Genomic DNA, 22,018 nt, shown 5'->3' with positions numbered 1-22,018 from the left:
ACAACAAAATTATTTCAGCTTCAAAACTTTGCTCAATCCAAACTTTTTAAATATATGCAAATAAATTTCCTAAATTTTGGAAATAAAACATTGATATGGCTTAAAATTCTGCTCAAATGATTTTCAGAACTAAAGCCAGAGAAAAAGAAACTGATAACTGAAAATTAAGGTAAAATGTTGTTTTGTCAAAATTTTAATGGGTAATGGGTATTTCAAAAACATCTTCCCATAACATAATTTGTCCTTTGAAGTCAATTCTGATATTTGTAGCGCTCTATCTATTAGTGCTTTAGAAATATTTAAAAAGCTTCTTAAGTAGTATTTTAGAAATTTTTGAGTTTTGGGGAGGGGGATTTCAAAAACACCTTCCCATGACATAACTTGTCTTCTAAAGTCAATTCTGATGTTTGTAGTGCTCTCTCAATTAGTGCTTGAGAAATATTTAAAAAGCTTCATGAGTGCATGGACCTATAAAAATAAAAACATCTTCTCATAACACAATTTGTCCTCTAAAAACAATTAGGATATTTTTACTGGTCTATCTCTTGTCAAATCCTTTCCCTAATTAATAAAGTTTAAATGGCTTATCAACACAGAGTTGTCTTCTACCCCATGGCACCTGCATGCTACTGTTAAAAGGGGTTATGATAAGCAAAGATGTGACATCACAAATGGGTTCCATAACAATGTCAGCTAGATAGTAAATAAGTTAAAGGGATGGAAATAGGATTTTGGAATATGTTTTAATGAACATGGTTAAAAGCTGAAGTTCTGTAAGGTAAGCAGTGATTTATAATTATGATAGTAATATAGGATGAAATGTGAGCTAAAACAACTAGTAATGTGCAGTAATTTACCATTATATAGAGGGGGGAGGAGTGGAGGTAGGTACTTCAAAGTACCTTCCCAGGACATACCTTAGCATGTAGATCCATCCCTGAAAGTTTCATTTTCCTAACCCAACCCCTTTCCAAGATAGCCAAAAGTAACTAAAGTAGAATTTTACCCTGTTTTCAAATAATCTAAATTTGTAGTTAGACACCATCAATGCCATGTACCAAAAACATAGGCTATTAGGCCTAGGCCTAATAGACAAGTAGCCTACTAATGCTATCATATTGTGATATCTGCATATTATGAAGCAACAATTATTTCCTTATATACTAGACTGGTCTTAGATACACATCCTAGAAATATTTGATATCTTATTGTGATAACTGCATATTGTGAAGTAAGAATTATTTTCTTAACTTGCTTCCTTATATAGACTAGACTGGTTGGTATTTCTTTTGCCTTATGTCACCTGATAAGGAGACATGTTAAGAAAACAGTTCTTACTTTAAAATATGTATAATGATCCTAGTTCTTAGATTATCCAAGGGGAGAACCTTTATTATCAAGTCTTTCCTCTAAAAATCCTTCTTTTTCCAGCTTAAGAGAAAAAGTTTCCAAAAATCACCACGTTGAAAATTCAATGCTTAAGTCTTTTTAAATTGCCACCTAATAAGTTGTTTTATAGATAGCATTCATGCCGGTCTATTTAATATATTTTTTTTTTCTTTTAAAGAGCAGTGGCAAAGGGCAAATATCAAAATATGAATGCTAAAGACAGGCATGAACACTATCTATAAAAGAACTTATTAGGAAGCAATTTAAAAAGACTTAAGCATTGAATCAAAAACGTGGTGATTTTAGGAAACATTTTCTCTTAAGCTGGAAAAAGAAGGATTTTTAGAGTAAAGACTTGATGATAAAGATTCTCTCCTTGGATAATATAAGAACTATGATCATTATACATATTTTAAAGTAAGAATTGTTTTCTTAACATGTCTCCTTATCAGGTGACATAAGACTAAACAAATACCTAAAATTCTGCTTTGGCTATCTTGCAAAGGGTTTAGGTTAGGAAAATTAATCTTTCAGGGATAGGTCTACATGCTAAAGTATGTCCCAGAAGACATTTTGAAGTACCTACCTCCACTCCTTCTCCCTCTAGATGGTCCTGAAACCTATTGAAATTTTGAAATTGAAATTCCTGGAACCTATTGAAATTTTGACAAAACAATATTTTACCTTAATTTTCATTTATTAGTTTTTTTTCTCTGGCTTTAGTTCTGAAAATGCAATTTCTGTTATTTAAGTAGCATTTTAAGCCATATCACTGTTTTTTTTCCAAATTTAGGAAAAGTGTTTAAACATCTTTAAAACATTATAAATAGAGATTGAACAAAGTTGTGAAGCTGAAAACAATTTTGTTGTACTTCATTTTAGCAGAAGATATAGTTTGCAAGGTTTCACTTTTATAGCACACAGATTCTTAAAGGTCAGGACCCTCTAGAGGGAGAAGGACTGGAGGTAGGTTCTTCAAAAATACCTTTCTGGGACACACTCTAGCCTGTAGACCCATCCCTGAAAGTTTCACTTTCCTGACCTTACTGCTTTCCAAGATAGCCAAAAGTAGCTAAAGTAGAATTTTACCCAGTATTTTAACATAAGATCAAATAGATGCTACTGTGACAACAGTGTTTTCCTTCCCTTTTTGCCTGATGCCTTGATAGGTGTGCAGCCTTAGTATAAGCCTAGTCTTTGCCACTTCTGAAAGAAAGGCAACATGCTAAACAAATTAATCTTCAACAATAGAAAATATGAAAAGGAGAGGGAAATACTAAGGAATTACTGTTAGAAGGCATTTAAGGTATTCACAATGCTTTCTGTTCTGGGATATCACACTTCTCCTCTTTGGGCTAGAAGACTAAGCACAAACCTTTTAGGTAGATTTGTTAAGACTACAGGTTTTGTTCTTTCCCTATAGGATATTTTTTTTTTTATGTCAGCTTTGTTTTTTGTATTTGGTGTATGTTACAGGAATGATGTATATTTGCATTATTTGTTTATTATCTGTTTATTTATTATTTAGTTATATATATTTTATCAGGTTGGTTTTTTATATCTACATATGTGATAGGAATGATGTATATTTGCATTATTTATTTTAATTGTGTTGTAAATGTATTTTAATTGTTTTATGACAAAGCACAGCTCAATTACTCTGATTCCTGTTTTTCAATGCAGGCATTTGCTGCAGGTGAATAACCCCCAACCAATAGCACAATAAGTGATACCTAATCTAGCACAATGAATATTGACTGAAGTGACACCCAAGCAACCTAGTGATTACAGAAGGCACAGAACAATTGAGTGATGCAAACACATATGATCAATTGGTCAAATGCATCAAACCCCAAACAACATCAACAAAAAAATTAAAGGGCTATGCTATCCATTGGTTTCCTATTTTTTGCTCTTTCCAAACATGCCCCCCCCCCCCTCTGCCTATTGGTCCCAGGCTTAGCCCTTAGAATATATTAAAAGTATAATGAAACAATGATTTTTATGTTGTTTTTAATCTTGACAGCATGTTTGTATCACTGAAATTATCATGTATTCTTCCAGTATTGTCCACTTTTTTTTTTAAATCAATTTAAATATTATTTGTATACAGGTCTAGAGGACCATAAAGCTTTCAAATGGATTAAGGTATATGCAATAATAAGATTAGTGTTAGGTTTGTTCAGACAAACTATTTCATTAAATTGAGCCTATAGAAATATAGTTAGTGAAAGTTTTCAAAACAGATTGTGAATATCAGCACATGGAAAAACAGTTTAACCAAACAAGTGATAACTGACTTGAATAGATTCAGCAAATATAAAGAAACTGTTCCAAAAAACTACAGTAGATATTTAACACTTCTATTTACAAAAATTTGGAACTTGTGGAACAAGCATCACAGGTGCTGGTTGTTGTTTTTCCCAGAGGTGATTTTACTAAACTAATGGTTTTGTAATATTAGGAGAGGGGTTATTTAAATGAAACTTGGGAGTTTTGTGCCCTTTTTCAGTGAACTAAAAGCTCTGGTCATTAGAAATTGGCTAATTTCTGCCATTTTTGGGCACCAAATTACAGTTTAGTTCATAAGGGAGTAAAAGTTGCCATCAATTGACAATTCTTAAATAGCCAATTTATTATGAGTATCAAGCAACTATATATTAAACTTTCTAGTTGGAGAGGAAGTAGTGCTTCATGGTGGTGCATTTGTGCAAAAAGTGGTTCAGACAAAACTTTTTTACTGACTCACTTCTTTTTTATCAGGGTAAACACGCTGATGTAAATATATCATAAAAATCAGTGTCAACTGGTAAAAAAAGAGAATACTAAGTATAGTAATCTTAATAGCAATAACACCAAAATCCTACAGTAAAAATAACAAACAAGCTGATTAAAATTCATGCCCCCTCCCCCTCCAATAATTTCTGCTAGTGATGCCTCTGACTTTAGTAGTTAATCTGTGTTAGCACTGATTCCTTAAAAGGTATTTCTTGGGTGTACTTTAGACTCTGGAAAAATTCGAAAAATTAATGCTAGGTTATCCTAACTCACCTGATTTCTAATTTTACTAAATATCCTTCATCTAGAATTTTATAATTTCTGCATATAATAAAGCAGGAATTTTTTCTACAGATACTTAAGCAGGATCTTTTTTTTATAATGCTGGTATATTCACAATAGGCCAACCACAAGACTGATAAGCCCTGTCTACTCAAGTCAGCCTACTTTAGCACAAGCCTATTTTTTATATTAAAACAATTATACAAGAAAGGAAAAGATACTAGTTTATTGGTTGGTCTCCTTAGAAGGAAACACTATAAAATTCTAAAAATTACTTTAGAAAATTCAAAATACTTATGTTTATCATTTCTAAGAGCTTTCACAACACCTTAGTAGTAGTATTAGATTTATCATCTTACGCTTGTTTCCTTCCTTTGTTGTCCACTTTTAAAATACTTATAAGTTACAGTACAAATCTAGTTTAGGGGCTTCTAGCAATCTTTGTAAGCACCTGAGTTAGGTAAATAAGACTTTCACGAATGAACTCAGGACAGGAAATGCACTTACGTTACTATTGTCATGGTACTATTTCTACCCTATTGCTATTTCTTGGGCTTAGAAGATTAAATACTTGACAGGTCTGAATTGTCATAAAAAAAAGAAATATTCTTCCTTTAGGCCTATTTATGTTTTAATCAATAAAAAACCTAGGCTTTAAAAATGAAAATGCAATTCTATAATTTCAGTAGAATTTCAAGCTATATCAATGAGGTTTCCCTCAATTTGAGGAATAGATTTACAGATCTTTAATACCTTAGCTTATATATATAGGAAATGACCAAAAGTATGAGGTTAAAAAGACTTTCTTGTGTCTCATTTCAGATGAAGAAGTATTTGGAAAGATTTTGCTTTTATATTACAAATATTCTTAAAGACTGTCAAAGATGAATACCCTTAAGAGCTAGAGAGAGTATCATCTCATCAATACTTTTTTCTTCTGATTTGAAAAATGTTACTATTCTTACTTAATTTTTACATATTCTCACTACTCAATATTTGTTCAATAGCAAAGGCTTTACCACCCAGTTTATTTTTCAAATGCACGACCCTACGATGCACATATGATGCACAGGAGGCTTCTTTGTTAAAGATGAAAGTTAATGCTGATAAATTGTCAATTATGACAGTTAATTTTTTTAAATCACCCCCTTCTTTCACATACCCCATTCCTCTCAAAATCTCTGTCAAATGCATTAAACTACTAAGGGTGACAATAAGTGCTGACTTGATGTGGAATGCCCATGTTCAAAACATCCTCAAACAAGCTTCCGCTTCGGTTTCCCTTCTAAAACTTTTGATAAATTTTCTTGCCCTTCTGAGGATCTTCTTCAACTTTATTGTTCTTTTATTTGGCTAAAACTGGAGTTTGCTTGTCCAGTGTGGGATTTTGGTCTTTCTTCAGGTCATATTTATAAGATTGAAAATGTCCAAAAACAAGGACTTAGATTCATAAATGGTTGAAGGGAAGGTTTCATATCATTATCTACTAGGTAATTTCAAGCTCGCCATGTTGGCCTAGAGAAGGAATCTCCTATGCCTTTCTTTCGGTATCAAGATCCTGTCTGTTCCTTGATTACATTCCATCATCCCTGAACCCTACCTTCCTGCCCTCAACAGACTGTCTTGTATAAAATCCCAAACTGAATCCCATCCCCACTAAAGATGAAAGATATCATAAGAGTTTTGTTGAGGTATATAATAGCCAGGAAAATTAGTCATTAATTTTAATGTTATCTATTTACTTTTTCTTTTTAACTATGCTGTGATAGAAATTTTTAAAATAAAATTCTATTCTATTCCACATAACTTGGGTGGTATAAGAATTTTTCTTTGGCTTCTGTGTAAACAAAAATAAATTTGTTTTTTAAGATGACTCAGTAGGCCCATTCTTATGCACTAAGATCTTACATCTAAGATTTCACATCTTTCTGCAAAGATTTCCGTTCTTTTAACTCATCTTTGTTCTAAGATCTAAGATCTTTGTTCAAAGATCTAACATCAGCTCACTGATGTTAGCAGAAAGTGTGAAGGACACCATATTTCTGCCACACAGAATAATGACAAGAGAACTTCGATGATATAATCATCATTGTTCTTAGACCGCTGATCAGAGCAGAATGATTAAAAACGTTTGCAAAAGAACGCTGTATAAGATGTAAGATCTTAGTGCTAATATTTAACTTTTAAGAGTTTTTTGTCAAAAGATGTAATATCTTAGCACACAGGTGAGTAAAGGAACGGCGCTAGTGTGTTAATATAGGAGAGAATTATGCACTAAGAATGATCTTGATAGTTGTATTACAACCAAATAAAAACTGAAGAAAATCCTGATTTGAAGGAATAGATAGATCGAAAGCAGAGACAGGGGGTACATTTTTTCATTTTCATGTCCTTGGTACTTTAAGACCAGGGGTGCACTTGAAGGTAATCCCCCAAAAATTTGAAAGCTACCTTACATTAAAATATTCAAAAATACATTGACCTACTGACTTAATTCCTGAAGGCAAATTGCAATACTCCTCCCTCTCCTGATGGAAAAAAATACAACCCATTAGCCTTCATATATTGGCAAAATTTTATTGTTTGACCATGTCTAAAGGAAACATGTTAACAAAATAAATTAGGACCTATAGAATTCTTGTTTTTTCCAAGGATCAAGAAAGGTTGTTATTTCAATTAATTTTTTTGTGGTTGTATAAGAAGCATTATCTACAGTTTTTTTCAATTACAGTTTTTGCTCTCCAAAGCAAAAGAAAAAAAAATGCATTGTGTTATTTTCTGAAGCTTAGTGGATCACAGTATGTCCAAAATTCCCTAAGTTGTAATAATTCAATTCATATTTAAGTGGAGAAAATAAAGTTCTATCCTATAAGCATGTAAAGCTTACACTTCACAAGCACTTGCAATCATCCATTAATTAACACAGGGAAAAGGAAGGGGGTCAGATATTGACAGCTAAATCCCATAGCTGAAACAGGTCAAAACGGGGGAATATTTTCATTTTATTTGTTACTTTTGTTTTGTATTCATTTAATTTGATGTGTTTTTTTAGGCTTTGTACAAATGAAAAGGAAATTGGAGAGGAAATCATCTGTCAGATGCTTTCTTGAAAGCTTGAATAAAGAGACAACTTTTAAAGGAGAAAGAAGCAACAGTTTTGCCTCTAATGATTCACAGAAATTTGATATTAAAGCACCTATTGATGGCTCAACTGGTCATTTGCTGTCTTTAGAAAGATGTACAAAAGGGTATTCCCTTTTTCATGGATTAAAATATAGACAAGGACATAATTTTACAAAATTAACTAAATCTGACAAAAAAATAAAGCTGCCTAAGAAAAATGAAATGAAAAGCAGCATTGTCAAATACACTTGTCAAAGAAATTTTGCTGCAAACCCTATTGTACTTGATAGAAATGAGGAAAAAAACACTGGAAAAATATCAGAAAGTTTATTTTCAATTTTAGCAGAGAAAGTTCAGGAACAGAAAAGCCAAAAAAAAAAAATAGTGCAGAATGTACATTTTAAAGACATTTGTGCAAACTTATCAAATGCTTACCATGTATTAAGTGTTGATAGTGAAAAACCTGGGCAGATTGATCAAGAAATAGCCCGCAATTATAATCAAAATCAGCAAAATGGAATCCTACATAAAAGTAAAACACAGAGAAGGAAGTCAAGTGAAATTCAGAAACAGAAGGGCCCAAAGCATTTATTTGAGCCAATAAAAAATCATTTCAAAATTGACAATTCATTTGGTATTATTTTGCTTCCACCAGTTGAATTTAGTGATAGAAAGTTAAAGCCTTGTGTTTCCAAGAAAATTTTTTCACCAACTGGATTAATAATTGCTGATTATCAGGTGGCCAACATACCAGAAGTGAATGCCAATAAACAACTTGAAAATGGTAAATCTATAAAGAATAAAGAAAAGTTCAAGGTATTCGATAATAGTTATAGTTTGGCATTAACACGTGCATGCCTCAAACAGAACACTGCAAATTCAACACCAGTCACATTTGCACTTGAAAAGCTTGAGCCTTCTGTTACCAATAATATATCTACACCACCAGTGTTAGCAGTTGCTGATTGTCAGGTGGCTATCATATCTGATATCGATTCAAGTAAGCAATTTGAAGATGGTGAATCTATAAATAAGAAAGAAAAATTCCAGGTAGTTGATGACAGCTGTAGTTTGGCATTGACACATGCAAGCATATGACTGAATACTGCTACTAATGACAATGATTATAAAACACACAAAAAAAGTGTTGCTTTAGAACTTCAAAATGAAGAGTGCAGTGCCTCTTGGATGTTTATCTGTAAAGATATATTAGGCAGTAATGAGCTAGCTACGCAAAAAGGAAATGTTACTTTAGATCTTGGTAGCACATCAGACCTTGATATTTTTGATATTCAGAACCCTATACAGCAGCAAGAAGTAAAAAACGGTGATGATTATGTTGCATTAAAAGGAATAGATAGCCTAGACCATGATGCTGGAAAGACCAGTGATTCTATGGATATTCGGAAGGCATCACATAAATTTGAAGATATCAAAATATGTAGTGACTCAGCTGTGAATGCATTAGCATTGGATTGTAACAGCAAATCTGTATTAATAACAGATGTTGATTTTATCCATTCTGGCATAGGAAAAGCATCAATAAATACATTAGTATTACCAGAGTTGAGTAGCATCAATGCATTTCCACTCATATATAAGGGTTTTTACATTAATCCTGTGTCAGGACATACTCTTACTGTTGGAACTAGCAATCACTCTCTGCCAATTTTGTTCAAAAGTAATGAAAATGACTCAACTATTTTGCCCAAGGGAAAATCACCTTTTTTGAAGAAGATGCAGGATGACCCTGTGTCACCTTTGGCAATGAGTGACCAAATGAAGCTTGGTAACCTTGTTCATGAATTTGCCTTTACTCTGTGTTGTAAGTCCTCTTTTAAATTTTGTAATACCTCCAATGTTTTAATTATTTTAAGGGGAAGAACTCTATTTCTTTTTGTTTTTATTCAGCATGACACTTTTAAAAGTGAAGGAAACTTTATATTTCTCAAAGTTACTGCCATCAAATCATAAATATCTATTGCCCAAAATATTCAAAATATACAGGAGATGAAAACAAATTTTAACAGAAAAGAAAAATTTTGGTATTTCTCAATGCATCTACCATCAAAGTTAAAATATTGATCTTAAAATTCGAAAATATTTGACAGAGGAAAAATGTTTTCTTTTTTTCTGTTCGCCTTTACATGAACCAGTAATTAATGCAATTTTATGGTCATAAATGTACTTTTTACAATATATTTTATGATGACATGTTTTTTTTGTAAGAAAAAATAAAACTGCTAAAGATAAGATTTGATTGCAGTTGCATTGAGTGGTTAGCAGTAGTAGCAGTACACATTATTCCTAACACTGATACTATTTTTTTTAAGGAATTGTGTAAAAATATTTATTTATAAATATAAATATTTATTCAGCGTTATCACAGAATATCAAGTGGGTGTCTGACCAAATACGTCGATAGTTAATCAAAGTTTGACAGTCTATCATTTCTTAAAAAAATATCTTGGCGTTCGACTTCAACTGGAAAGAAGGTCTTCAACTCATTCTCTCTCCAGCTGGGGATTCACCAAGCTTGGTTTGCCTGAGCAGAGACAAGTCCAGAAGTCGTGTTATGACTGGAGAAGGCTTCACCAAAAGCTTTTAAACATTGACCTGGGCTCTATAAGGTTGCTTACTATCTCTGGAGCTCTTCAGTCTCATTAACTGCAATCCTTTCAGTCACATATAAAGTATCTGATGCTCTTGCAGGAGGAGTAGAAATAGTCTTGGAAGCATAATCACTACAGCATAAAACTGGTATCACTTACCATGTTAGAATCTTCAATAACAAGTTGCTGTGAACTCTCAATGTCTAACACTGCATCCTGGACAAATTAAAACTACAACAATTTATGACTAGGATACATGAAATGCATAGACATCACTTGTCTCCCAAAAATAGCCTTGGGTGGTTATGTAAAGGGTTCTGGGCCTTCAGGTTGTCCCCCAAAGAGATGGAAATTCAATATATTTCCACTCACATGTTGTACCTTCTCCACCTGGCTGAAGCTGGGTGTTCATTTAGGATTTACATTTAATAGCCTGTTCGAAACAAGAGGCCTCAAAACGACCTTCTAGGATGAATGAGACTAGGGAAATTAATAAGTACGTTTTGACACCTTTAAGAAATGTGAGTAATGTTTAAGTGTGTGACAAGTTGATAACAAATATGAACACCACTTTCTTTTGAAGATAATGGAAAGGATTACTAATTTTGTACTGAACTTATCCAGAATTGTGATGTTTTTTTTTTACTTCTGTCTTTATTCTTTCCTAGATTTATACTTGCTTTGCTTTTTTTTTTACTTTTCCTATCTGCTTTTTTTCTTCCTTTATGTCACTTCTTCGATATTGTTTATCAATACTTTTATATTTTTAATGCCAGTTTTTTTTTTCTTGTGCTTTCTTTGCTAATTGATTATGTAAAGACAGATACTTGTTTTTTTTTTATTTATTTTTGACTTATTTATGGTTTATTTTCTAAATTATTGGGGACTAATGGACTAGTTGTGTGTTTGAAATTGCTTCTTTTTTATTTACTATAATTTACTGTAAGCAATATTTTCTTTTATAGGTAATGACAAGAATCATTCATTTTTTACTGCACCTATTCAGAGTTGTAATGATGCTGATGCAGCCTTGGCAGAGGAAATCAAGTTTCAAAAAGATTCGCTGAAAAATACCAGAGTGAGTATCTGTGAGCCCTATCTCGAATATATATCACTCCCACCCCTACTGAATAATTTTATATACCAATACGTGATGGCAGTAAGCAGTTTCTTCGTGATATCAGATTTCACTGGGGAAGTTGTACACGAAGAGGTGGGGGGATTTCCTGGCATGATTTGAAAAGCGATCAGAAATTGAATTTAAAGAAAAAATATATTTTAGTCAACTGAAAGTAAGGAGCAACATTAAAATTTCATACCAAGGGAAATTATTCCATATATGAGGGGGCAGTCCCTTCTTCAACCCTCACTCTTTACACTTAAGTTTAACTCTCTGTCATAGTTCTGTAAGAAATACTGTTCAAACACAAGGGCCATTTTTGATTAGAATACTTTTTAAAGGACTTTAAGACTGTAGCGTAAAGAGCCATGGTTTAAGAAGGGGCTGTCCCCTTTATATACAGAATAATTTCTGTTAGTTCAAGTTTTAACTTTGCTTTTTACTTTCAGTGGAATTTTTATTTAATTTCTATTTAAATCATGCCAGAAAACCCCCTTCCCTACCCCCACCATTTCATTTTTACTTTTTACTCCGCATTTATCTTATATTGCGGGTTACAAATAAACTTGCTTACTTACTAAATTACACTACGCTAGGGAGAGGGGTCCCCCCCTGGATACGCCACTGTCCTAACCTAACCCCTTTCCAAGATAGCAAAAATAAGAATTTAACTAAAAGTTTTATTTCTTACGTGACTTTAATTTTTCAAATGGGCCCATTTCTTAAAATATTGGCAGATTAAGCCAGATAACTGCCACAAGAGAAACAGGAGATCAAAATTGTTGCTGCTTAATAAGACAAATATGCATATTACCAAATCCTTAAATCCTTTATTTCATTTTTTAATTTTCATCATCTTCAACTAATTATTTTTTTTTGTTCGGCATGAGGTTACATTTTGACATCGTTTGACAATTTACTAAATTTTAACGTTTTCTTATGCAAGAGTCGGAACACACACACACACACACACACACAAAACAAAGTTCGCCCCCGCTTAGCATGCACCACCTAGTGTGCATCTTGGAGCACCACGTGGTCTGTACAGTTCCACCACATTTGGCACATTTCCACCACTTGTTGCACAGTTGTGATATGCTAGGCAAAGTTCACCACGCTTGGCTGTGTATGTGTATGTGTGATCATAGGTTAGGTTAGCCTATTTACGCGCGCGTACAGTTGAATAAAATATGCAAAGTCGACATAGCTTTATTTTATTTTTTAAGGTTAATTTAGACGAGGTTACATGGCCCCCCTATAGGACCGGTAGAATACTATACCTACCAGAAACCTGTTTGGTACAGGGGCGCCACGTAAAGGCCCAGAATAGCATAGGAAGGAACGTAAAGGCCCAGAATATCATAGGAAGGAACGTAAAGGCCCAGAATATCATAGGAAGGAACGTGAAGGCCCAGAATATCATAGGAAGGAACGTAAAGGCCCAGAATAGCATAGGAAGGAACATAAAGGCCCAGAATATCATAGGAAGGAACGTAAAGGCACAGAATAGCATAGGAAGGAACTTAAAGGCCCAGAATATCATAGGAGGGAACGTAAAGGCCCAGAATAGCATAGGAAGGAACATAAAGGCCCAGAATATCATAGGAAGGAACGTAAAGTAGTAGAATAACATGTAAATTGCTATATGTGTAAGCGAATAACATGGAAATCGCTAAATATGTAAGCAAATCAGTACCTTGGTTACTACTGTCAAATATGGCTCTGAAGCATGGACGCTCCGAAAAGCGGATGAAGATTTGCTAGATGTTTTCCAGAGAAACTGCCTACAGATTGTTCTGGGTACCCGGCTGACTGACCGTATTTCAAACAATATTCTATACGAAAAATGTGGTTCAATACCGCTCTCTGGGGCTATAATGAAAGAAAGGCTGAGGTGGGGGGGGGGGTGTAATGGGAAGGAAATGGGAACTTTGTGGGCGGGTGTAAAAAGGGAGGCTTTGAATAGATTGGGGTGGAGGAGGAGCGTGCGCAGCTGGGTTGGCCTCAGGTTGGTGCTGCGGTGAGTTGTTAGTAGTAGTAGTAGTAGTAGTTCTGTAGCGTTGCCTATAGAAAAGAGCCATGCTTATTTAAGACATTATTTTTTCAGGTCACTTCACATGGCAGGAGTGGTTGTAAAACTTAGATGGGGCTCACTCCATTGAATATTGAAAAAATTTTTGCCTTTTTTAAGGGTCAAAAGTAATTGGAGGACAAGCATCCACCTCCTATGCACATTCATGTTATCTGGCCTACTCAGTCTTCCCTCCCTTTGTATTAGCTAAAAATTTAGAGATAGCCATTAGTTCAGCGTCTTTGAAAGCTCTAATGAGCGTCCTGCTAGGGTAGAAATATCCAAGAAGGGGCAATGACCCTAAATTATAAAATTTTTTATTGTTCACGGATGAGTTTTAACAGAAATTGGGGCTATGTTTGGTCTCGGTTCATCAGTTAGGAACTCTTAGCTAGGCAATCGTTCGCTAGGCAAAGATTCTCAAAGTTTCCCAAGGTAAACTTGGAAACAACAAACACAGCTAAGTAAATCCAAAGACGCTATGTGTGCCCAAGTATTAAAAATACTCTATCTGCAATATCTTGGGAGCGGTTTTTGGGATCGAGTTGAAAGGTTTATGGGTTGTTGAAGCGGAGAAAGTAAACATCTAATTTTGACTAAGGGGAGGGGGAAAGGCAAATATAAGACACTATGTGTATCGAGTCACCAAAATGCTGTATCTGCACTATCTTGGGAGCAGTTTTGGGGATCGAGTTGAAAGGTTTATGGGTTGTTGAAGCGGAGAAAGTAAGCATCCAATTTTGAGTAAGTGGAGGGAAAAGGGCAAATATAAGGTACTATCTGTATCGAATCACCAAAATACTATATCTGCACTATCTTGGGATGGGGTTTGGGGGATCGAGTTGAAACGTTCATGGATTGTTGAAGCGGAGAAAGTAAACATCCAATTTTGACTAAGGGGTGGAAAAAGGGCAAATATAAGACACAATGTGTATCGAATCACCAAAATACTATATGTGCAATATCTTGGGAGTGGTTTGGGGGATGGAGTTGAAAGGTTTATGGGTTGTTGAAGCGGAGAAAGTAAACATCTAATTTTGACTAAGGGGAGGGGGAAAGGCAAATATAAGACACTATGTGTATCGAGTCACCAAAATGCTGTATCTGCACTATCTTGGGAGCAGTTTTGGGGATCGAGTTGAAAGGTTTATGGGTTGTTGAAGCGGAGAAAGTAAGCATCCAATTTTGAGTAAGTGGAGGGAAAAGGGCAAATATAAGGTACTATCTGTATCGAATCACCAAAATACTATATCTGCACTATCTTGGGATGGGGTTTGGGGGATCGAGTTGAAACACTCATGGGTTGTTGAAGCGGAGAAAGTAAACATCCAATTTTGACTAAGGGGTGGGAAAACGGCAAATATAAGACACAATGTGTATCGAATCACCAAAATACTGTATCTGCAATATCTTGGGAGCGGTTTGGGGGATGGAGTTGAAAGGTTTATGGGTTGTTGAAGCGGAGAAAGTAAACATCTAATTTTGACTAAGGGGAGGGGGAAAGGCAAATATAAGACACTATGTGTATCGAGTCACCAAAATGCTGTATCTGCACTATCTTGGGAGCAGTTTTGGGGATCGAGTTGAAAGGTTTATGGGTTGTTGAAGCGGAGAAAGTAAGCATCCAATTTTGAGTAAGTGGAGGGAAAAGGGCAAATATAAGGCACTATCTTTATCGAATCACCAAAATACTATATCTGCAATATCTTGGGAGTGGTTTGGGGGATGGAGTTGAAAGGTTTATGGGTTGTTGAAGCGGAGAAAGTAAACATCTAATTTTGACTAAGGGGAGGGGGAAAGGCAAATATAAGACACTATGTGTATCGAGTCACCAAAATGCTGTATCTTCAATATCTTGGGAGCAGTTTTGGGGATCGAGTTGAAAGGTTTATGGGTTGTTGAAGCGGAGAAAGTAAGCATCCAATTTTGAGTAAGTGGAGGGAAAAGGGCAAATATAAGGTACTATCTGTATCGAATCACCAAAATACTATATCTGCACTATCTTGGGATGGGGTTTGGGGGATCGAGTTGAAACACTCATGGGTTGTTGAAGCGGAGAAAGTAAACATCCAATTTTGACTAAGGGGTGGGAAAACGGCAAATATAAGACACAATGTGTATCGAATCACCAAAATACTGTATCTGCAATATCTTGGGAGCGGTTTGGGGGATCGAGTTGAAAGGTTTATGAGTTGTTGAGGCGGAGAAAGTAAATATCTAATTTCGACTAAGGGGAGGGGAAAAGGCAAATATAAGACACTATCTGTATCGAATCACCAAAATACTATATATGCACTATCTTGGGATGGGGTTTGGGGGATCGAGTTGAAACGTTCATGGGTTGTTGAAGCGGAGAAAGTAAACATCCAATTTTGACTAAGGGGTGGGAAAAGGGCAAATATAAGACACAATGTGTATCGAATCACCAAAATACTATATCTGCAATATCTTGGGAGCAGTTTGGAGGATGGAGTTGAAAGGTTTATGGGTTGTTGAAGCGGAGAAAGTAAACATCTAATTTTGACTCAGGGGAGGGGAAAAGGCAAATATAAGACACAATGTGCATCGAATCACCAAAATACTATATCTGCAATATCTTGGGAGCGGTTTGGGGGATCGAGTTGAAAGGTTTATGGGCTGTTGAAGCGGAGAAAGTAAACATCTAATTTTGACTAAGGGGAGGGAAAAAGGTAAATATCTTGGGAGCGGTTTTGGGGATCGAGTTGAAAGGTTTATGGGTTGTTGAGGCGGAGAAAGTAAATATCTAATTTTGACTAAGGGGAGTGGAAAAGGCAAATATAAGACACTATATGCATTGAATCACCAAAATACTATATCTGCAATATCTTGGGAGCGGTTTGGGGGATCGAGTTGAAAGGTTTATGGGTTGTTGAAGCGGAGAAAGTAAACATCTAATTTTGACTAAGGGGAGGAAAAAAGGCAAATATAAGACACAATGTGTATCGAATCACCAAAATAATATATCGACAATATATTGCGGACAGCATGGAGTATGGAGTTGAAACTTGCAGTTACTTTTTGGGGAAGGAAGGGGGAAGGATGTGGCAAACGAACTTCAAATTGTACGAGTATGTTTGGAGGAGAGTCTAAAAATATTTTGTCTGCCATCCACCTAAATATTAATACAATGTAAGCTCCTAGGGTTGTTATAATCCATGCATGGTTATGTAGCAAGGTAAATCAAAAGACACTTAGCGCTGCCATGTTGCCAAAATAGCATATCTGGAACATCTGGGAAATGGCTTGGAGGATCAAGTTTAAAATTTTTGTGAGCATTGATGAGGGGAGAGGGTAAGTGGATCTTGAGCTATGCTACGGAGAAAGGGGAGAGCTAAATCAAAACGCACTACGTATATCCAGCTTATTAGACTAACATAACCGCAACGGCTCGGACAGGTCCTGCAATGGAGCTAATACTTTCTCCTAGTGCTGAAGAGAAAGGAAGAGCAAGAGGACTTCAAATTTCATATTGTAGAGGAAATGTTATGTATTGCCAAGTCACCAAAAGTTTGCCAAGTCACCAAAATTGCATACCTTAAATATCTCCGAAATTACTTTGGGGTATCTAGTTGGGACAACCTTAGGAGAGTGTTGAAAGGTCTAACTGGATCTCTATTTTGACTTAGGGGAGGGATCAGAGAAGGGAGGTAGAATTTTTTCTCCAATTGTCCTTGACGTTCTTGAAGTTCAAGCCCCTAGGGGATCAATGCATTCATCCACAGTTTATGGCGTTATAAGTCTCCGTGGGACTAGAAGCTACTCCTTCTGTCGCAGCGATTTAGCCCAAAGGAAACTATTTTCCTCCGGATTGTCAAAATAGAAAATCTCTATTGTCTCAGGAGGGGTTTGGGGAATAAAATTAAAATTTCAGGGATTTCTGGGGGGCCAAGTGTCCTTTAGATCTTAATTTGGGAAGAGGGGGACAAAGGTTAACTTAAAAAAATCATGTAGCCTATCCAGTTTATCAAAATGCTATATCTTCAACATCTCTGGAGCGCTTTTGTGGGGCTTTAGCTGAAGTTTTGAGAATGCTGAAGTAGAGGAGGCAATGTGACTTCCAATCTTTTTCTTAGAGGGAGAAGATCACGGAGCCAAATAATTAGGCATCTATGATCTGCCTAAGAGATTTGGCACTCTCAACCTAAGTGGAACTTCAAATTTGTTCATGGTGAAATAAATTAAAAGATGGTATATTATCCAACTACGCTATCAAAATAGATCTTCAAACCTGAAGATCTGTAAGCTTGTGGGTCAAGAGGAACCGAAAGCGATGTCAAATTTAATTAATAAGTTTTGCTGATGAATCAGCTTTATTTCCATGGTTCAGCTTGGCAACACTGACAAAAATTCAACACTACCCTAAAACCTCCTAATTTTTAAACATCTTATTTGAAGAGCCTCATAGAATCGTGAAAAAAAAGATTTCGAAAATGCAAGAACACCTATTTTTCCGATCAGCTAGGACTTGTTTTGTTTAAAATATATTTTGTTTATCTGTCTCCATAATTTTTGCTCGCTTTACGCTTGAAGTATCATACATCTTCTTTCAACCGCTTGTCTTAGGTTCCACACTTTCCGCAATGTGAATTTTTGCTTTTCTTTGAAATGGTCCTCTTGAATATTCTTTAAAAACAATTGGTTTCTGTTCATTATTTTACTGACGGTTTTATGATTAAACAATATTATGAATATTTAAATTTTTTCAGTTGTTTCACTTAAGAATTAAGATATTAGATTGTGACCTTTATTTTGAACGACATTTCAATATTTAGTCAAAATGTTCGATCAGCGGTAGTTTTTTACTGTTCTACATGGCAGAAGGAATCACATATATAGCTGAGTCGTACAGACTTCCGTTCTTATGCATCTTTGAAGATACACGTATCTTGTTTGTCCTTAAATGTCGTAAAAAGCATAAGCTAAATAAACTAAATATACATTTGAGGTACAGGCACAAAAGAGTAGCTACCTTTTTAGTTTAGGTCGAGTATCGAGTCATCACAATTCCTAATTTGAAATTCTTGATCTAACTGAGTCTTAGATTTTTGAAATTAATCCATTTCTTTGTCAAATCCAAAAGCGTTTTCTTTTTCGGTTTTCTCAATGCTGTGCTCTGACAAGGGAAACGATAAACCAAGTATGGATTATTTTCTTTCGATGACAAGGGAAACGATAAACCAAGTACGGATTATTTTCTTTCGATGGGGAAAGAAACAATACCAGACATATCCGAATTATAAAAAAAAAATGCAACATCATTTAAAATTCATAAGAAACTATTTTTTTTAGGTGGTAGGATTGTCCCGAAGTTTCATTATCCTCCCGAATTCTCTAGCCTTTAAATAAATCCAAATTTCCTTCTTAATCCCACACTAAATCAAACAGATCGTGGTAACGAACTGTAAGTAAGGAGCGACCCGAGTCAATGGTAACTGAAACTCTTGAAAACGGGATTTTGATACTAATAGATATATCAAAAGAATCAGATTTGAATGCTGATTTCAAATATATAATTTTCATCAAGTTTAGTTCTACCCATCAAAAGTTACGCGCCTGAGAAAATTTGGCTGATTTTTGAAAAAAGCGTGAAAGACCCTCTAGAAATTATAAAACCTTAATGAAAATCACACCCTCATATTCAGTGTATCAGAAAACCTTACTGTAGAGATTTGAAGCTCCTATCTACGAAAATGTGCAATTTTGCATTTTTTGCCAGAAGAAAGATCACAGATGCGTGTTTATTTGTTTTGTTTTTTCCCCAGGGATGATAGTATCGACCTAATGGTCCTAGAATATCGTGGGAGGGCTCATTGGAACGGAAAATAAAAGTTCTAGTGCTCTTTTTAAGTTACCAAAAAATGGAGGACAACTAGGCCCCCTCCCACGCTCATTTTTTCCCAAAGTCACCTGATCAAAATTTTGAGATAGCCATTTTGTTCAGCATGGTCGAAAATATGATAACTATGTCTTTTAGGATGAATTAATCCCCCGAAGTCCCCCAGTGGAGAGCTGAAAGTTATTAACTTTGCCCAATGTTAACATATAGTATTGGTTATTGGGAAGTATACAGACGTTTTCAGGGGGGATTTTTTCTCGTAGTGGGGGGGATGGGTCGGGGGTTATGTGTGAGGATTTTTCCATGAAGGAAGATTTCATGGGGGAAGGGACACTGCTATGAAAGAGGCTCCAGGTTTCCCAGTATTTTTTTAAAAAAAAGATCAGAAATTAAATTAAAAATAAACAAGTTTTTCAGTTGAATGTAAGGAGCAACATCAAAACTTAAAAGGAGGACAAATTAGCACGTGTATGGTTGAGTTCATCCCCTAGTCAAAACCTGGCTCTTTAAGCCGAAGAGTTTTTAGTACTTTCATAAAAGCTTTTTATTCTAATTAACGACCTTTGTGATTCAGGGGTCATTCTTAAAGAATTGGAACAAAATTCGAATTTTAACTTAAAAAATAAGGTATTGACTAGGGGGGAAACCCCCTAATATACGTATTAAAATATATGAATATAGAAGTTCGTAACGTAAGTTAATTCGTAAGTTACTTATATTTATTACTAATAAAAACGTTCGTAAATTAAATTAAACAAGTTTGGAGAAAGCCATTTAATCAAATAAAAGTAAAATTAATATACAAATTTATTTTCAATTATTCATGGATGATGAGCCAATATCAAAACCTTCATTAATTCAAAAACGTTCAAAAATTAAATAAAAAAACTAGTTTTTTTAACTGTAAGTAAGGAGCGACTTTAAAATTTAAAACGAACAGAAATTAATCCGTATATGAAAGAGGCTGTCCCCTACTCAACGCCTCGCACTGTACGCTAAAGTTTTTTATTGTTTAAAAAAAATAGAGTTGTGAGAAAATCAGACTTTATCGTAAAGAGCGAGGCGTTGAGGAGGGGACAGCCCCTTTGATATGCGGAATAATTTCTGTTTGTTTTAAGTTTTAACGTCGTTCCTTGCTTTCAGTAAAAAAAAAACTTGTTTTTTTATTATTATTTAATAACCGAATGATATTAGCCTTTTTGCGGAAGTACACACGAATCTACAGCTCAAGTTATTTTTCATTTAATTTACTTTTTGTATCGTAATTCAAATCTTGTATAAACCAAAGATATCAAAATCTGGGATTATTTCAAAAGCCCAATCAAACCTTGGCACATGTAAATCCCCCAAATTAATGAATTAGAAATAAGCTTCAACGGTTGAATACTTACTAGTAATCAAAAGGAATCCGATAACTTTTTTTCTCTGCTGAATGGAAATGAATGTTCACATTTCTGCAACATGCTATATGTATTTTAACAAAGCAAAAGTACGATGTTTTGCATACAGTGGGTTCACTTCACAAAAACTGGGGGGGAGAGGAGAGGAAGTGTTGAATTAGGTTTTCCATATTTGGGGGGGGGGAGGGTGATTTGTAGTTTTGTCGATTTTTTTTAATGAAAATACCAAAAACTGCATTTTTCAACGAAAACACTCCCGAAAAGGTAATTTTCAAAATATAAGGGAGGAGCAAAATTGGGGGTGGTGTGGCGAGAGACCGTTTTTCCCTCTCAGTTAATGTCACTTTTTGCATAATTCTAAAAAGCAATGAAAATGTGTATTCTCATATAACGGATAATTTCATAAAAAGAAATCAGGTACGTTTTTTTTGTACTACACTGAGCGTTTATGAACTTTTCTGTACTATTTCATGTCCCTTTTGTACAGATTTATGTACTTTGTACTTTTGTACAAGTTACACCTGAATTAAACATTATCATAGTAAAGTTCTGACATCTTGACATCTAAGATTCTTATTTAATGAATTTTCCAGATGTTATTGCAATGTGATTTAATCCTATCCCCCCACTCCCGCAATGCCTTGATACAGCCCGAGGCCAAGCACAAAGTTTCCTGATTTTGTAAGCTTGTACTCTTTTTTGTACTTATTTCTCATCAAAAGTTGGTTCATAAGACTATCTCAACAAACTTAATTTTGTCTCTTGTTAAGATATTCCTGGTACGGAATATAAATGACATTGGTTTCACCTTGGCGTAAATTGACTCAGGTGACGTAATGCTGTAAAACCATATTTGACTTTTTTACTCCTCCATTTCTCCACAGCGTTAAATAGAGTTTTTATCCATGCATCATTTCAAATTCGAATTAGTAACTGTTTGGAAAGAAGACAGGTATTAGAATTAAGTGAAAAAATTGAAAAGGTATTATTTTGAGTTTAAATACTTCTCAGTTGAAAGGTATTTTTTTTTGAATAGATAATCGTCATTAAATAAATGTGTAATAATTATAATTAGGAATCAATTCCATATAAAAATATACTGAAATTTCAAAAATAAGAGTGGAGCTACTTGAACCTGTAAAACTTCTAAAGGCTACGGATTTTCTTTAAATGATAGAAATAATGGGTTTATAGAAATATATGAATTAAACTATTAAGAAAATATCAGTCTTTTTCATAAAAAAAAACAAAATAATGAAGTAATTTAATAGCAATTCCAGGCAAAACAGTCGGTAAATATGGCCAGGTAGTCGATAAAATTCCCCCAACTTTGAAAAATAAATTTTCTGTTGGTAGTTTCATCGACGAATGTATTTTAATAGTATT

General features: G+C 34.7%; 1 protein-coding gene across 8 annotated transcripts in view; it reads left to right on the top strand.

Moving 5' to 3' along the window:
- LOC148939580 (uncharacterized) overlaps positions 1-22,018 on the top strand; it is a 37,274-nt gene that overhangs the window by 4,968 nt on the left and 10,288 nt on the right. For 3 of the 8 annotated variants that reach the window (XM_089106579.1, XM_089106578.1, XM_089106577.1), the window contains exons 3-4: positions 7,502-9,397; positions 11,150-11,262. In XM_089106579.1, the coding sequence (XP_088962705.1) occupies positions 8,761-9,397; positions 11,150-11,262 (750 nt within the window). In that variant the 5' untranslated portion in view covers positions 7,502-8,760. Of the gene's footprint in view, positions 1-7,501; positions 9,398-11,149; positions 12,273-22,018 lie in introns of those variants that run through there. The other 5 variants (XM_089106573.1, XM_089106575.1, XM_089106574.1 and 2 more) reach the window with 3 other exon arrangements.

The sequence above is a fragment of the Artemia sp. Qi Xiang Cuo genome, chromosome 21, assembly GCF_049724085.1.
Source record: "Artemia sp. Qi Xiang Cuo chromosome 21, ASM4972408v1, whole genome shotgun sequence".
Taxonomy (NCBI): Eukaryota; Metazoa; Arthropoda; class Branchiopoda; order Anostraca; family Artemiidae; genus Artemia; species Artemia sp. Qi Xiang Cuo.
This window is presented reverse-complemented; position numbering and strand designations above follow the sequence as displayed.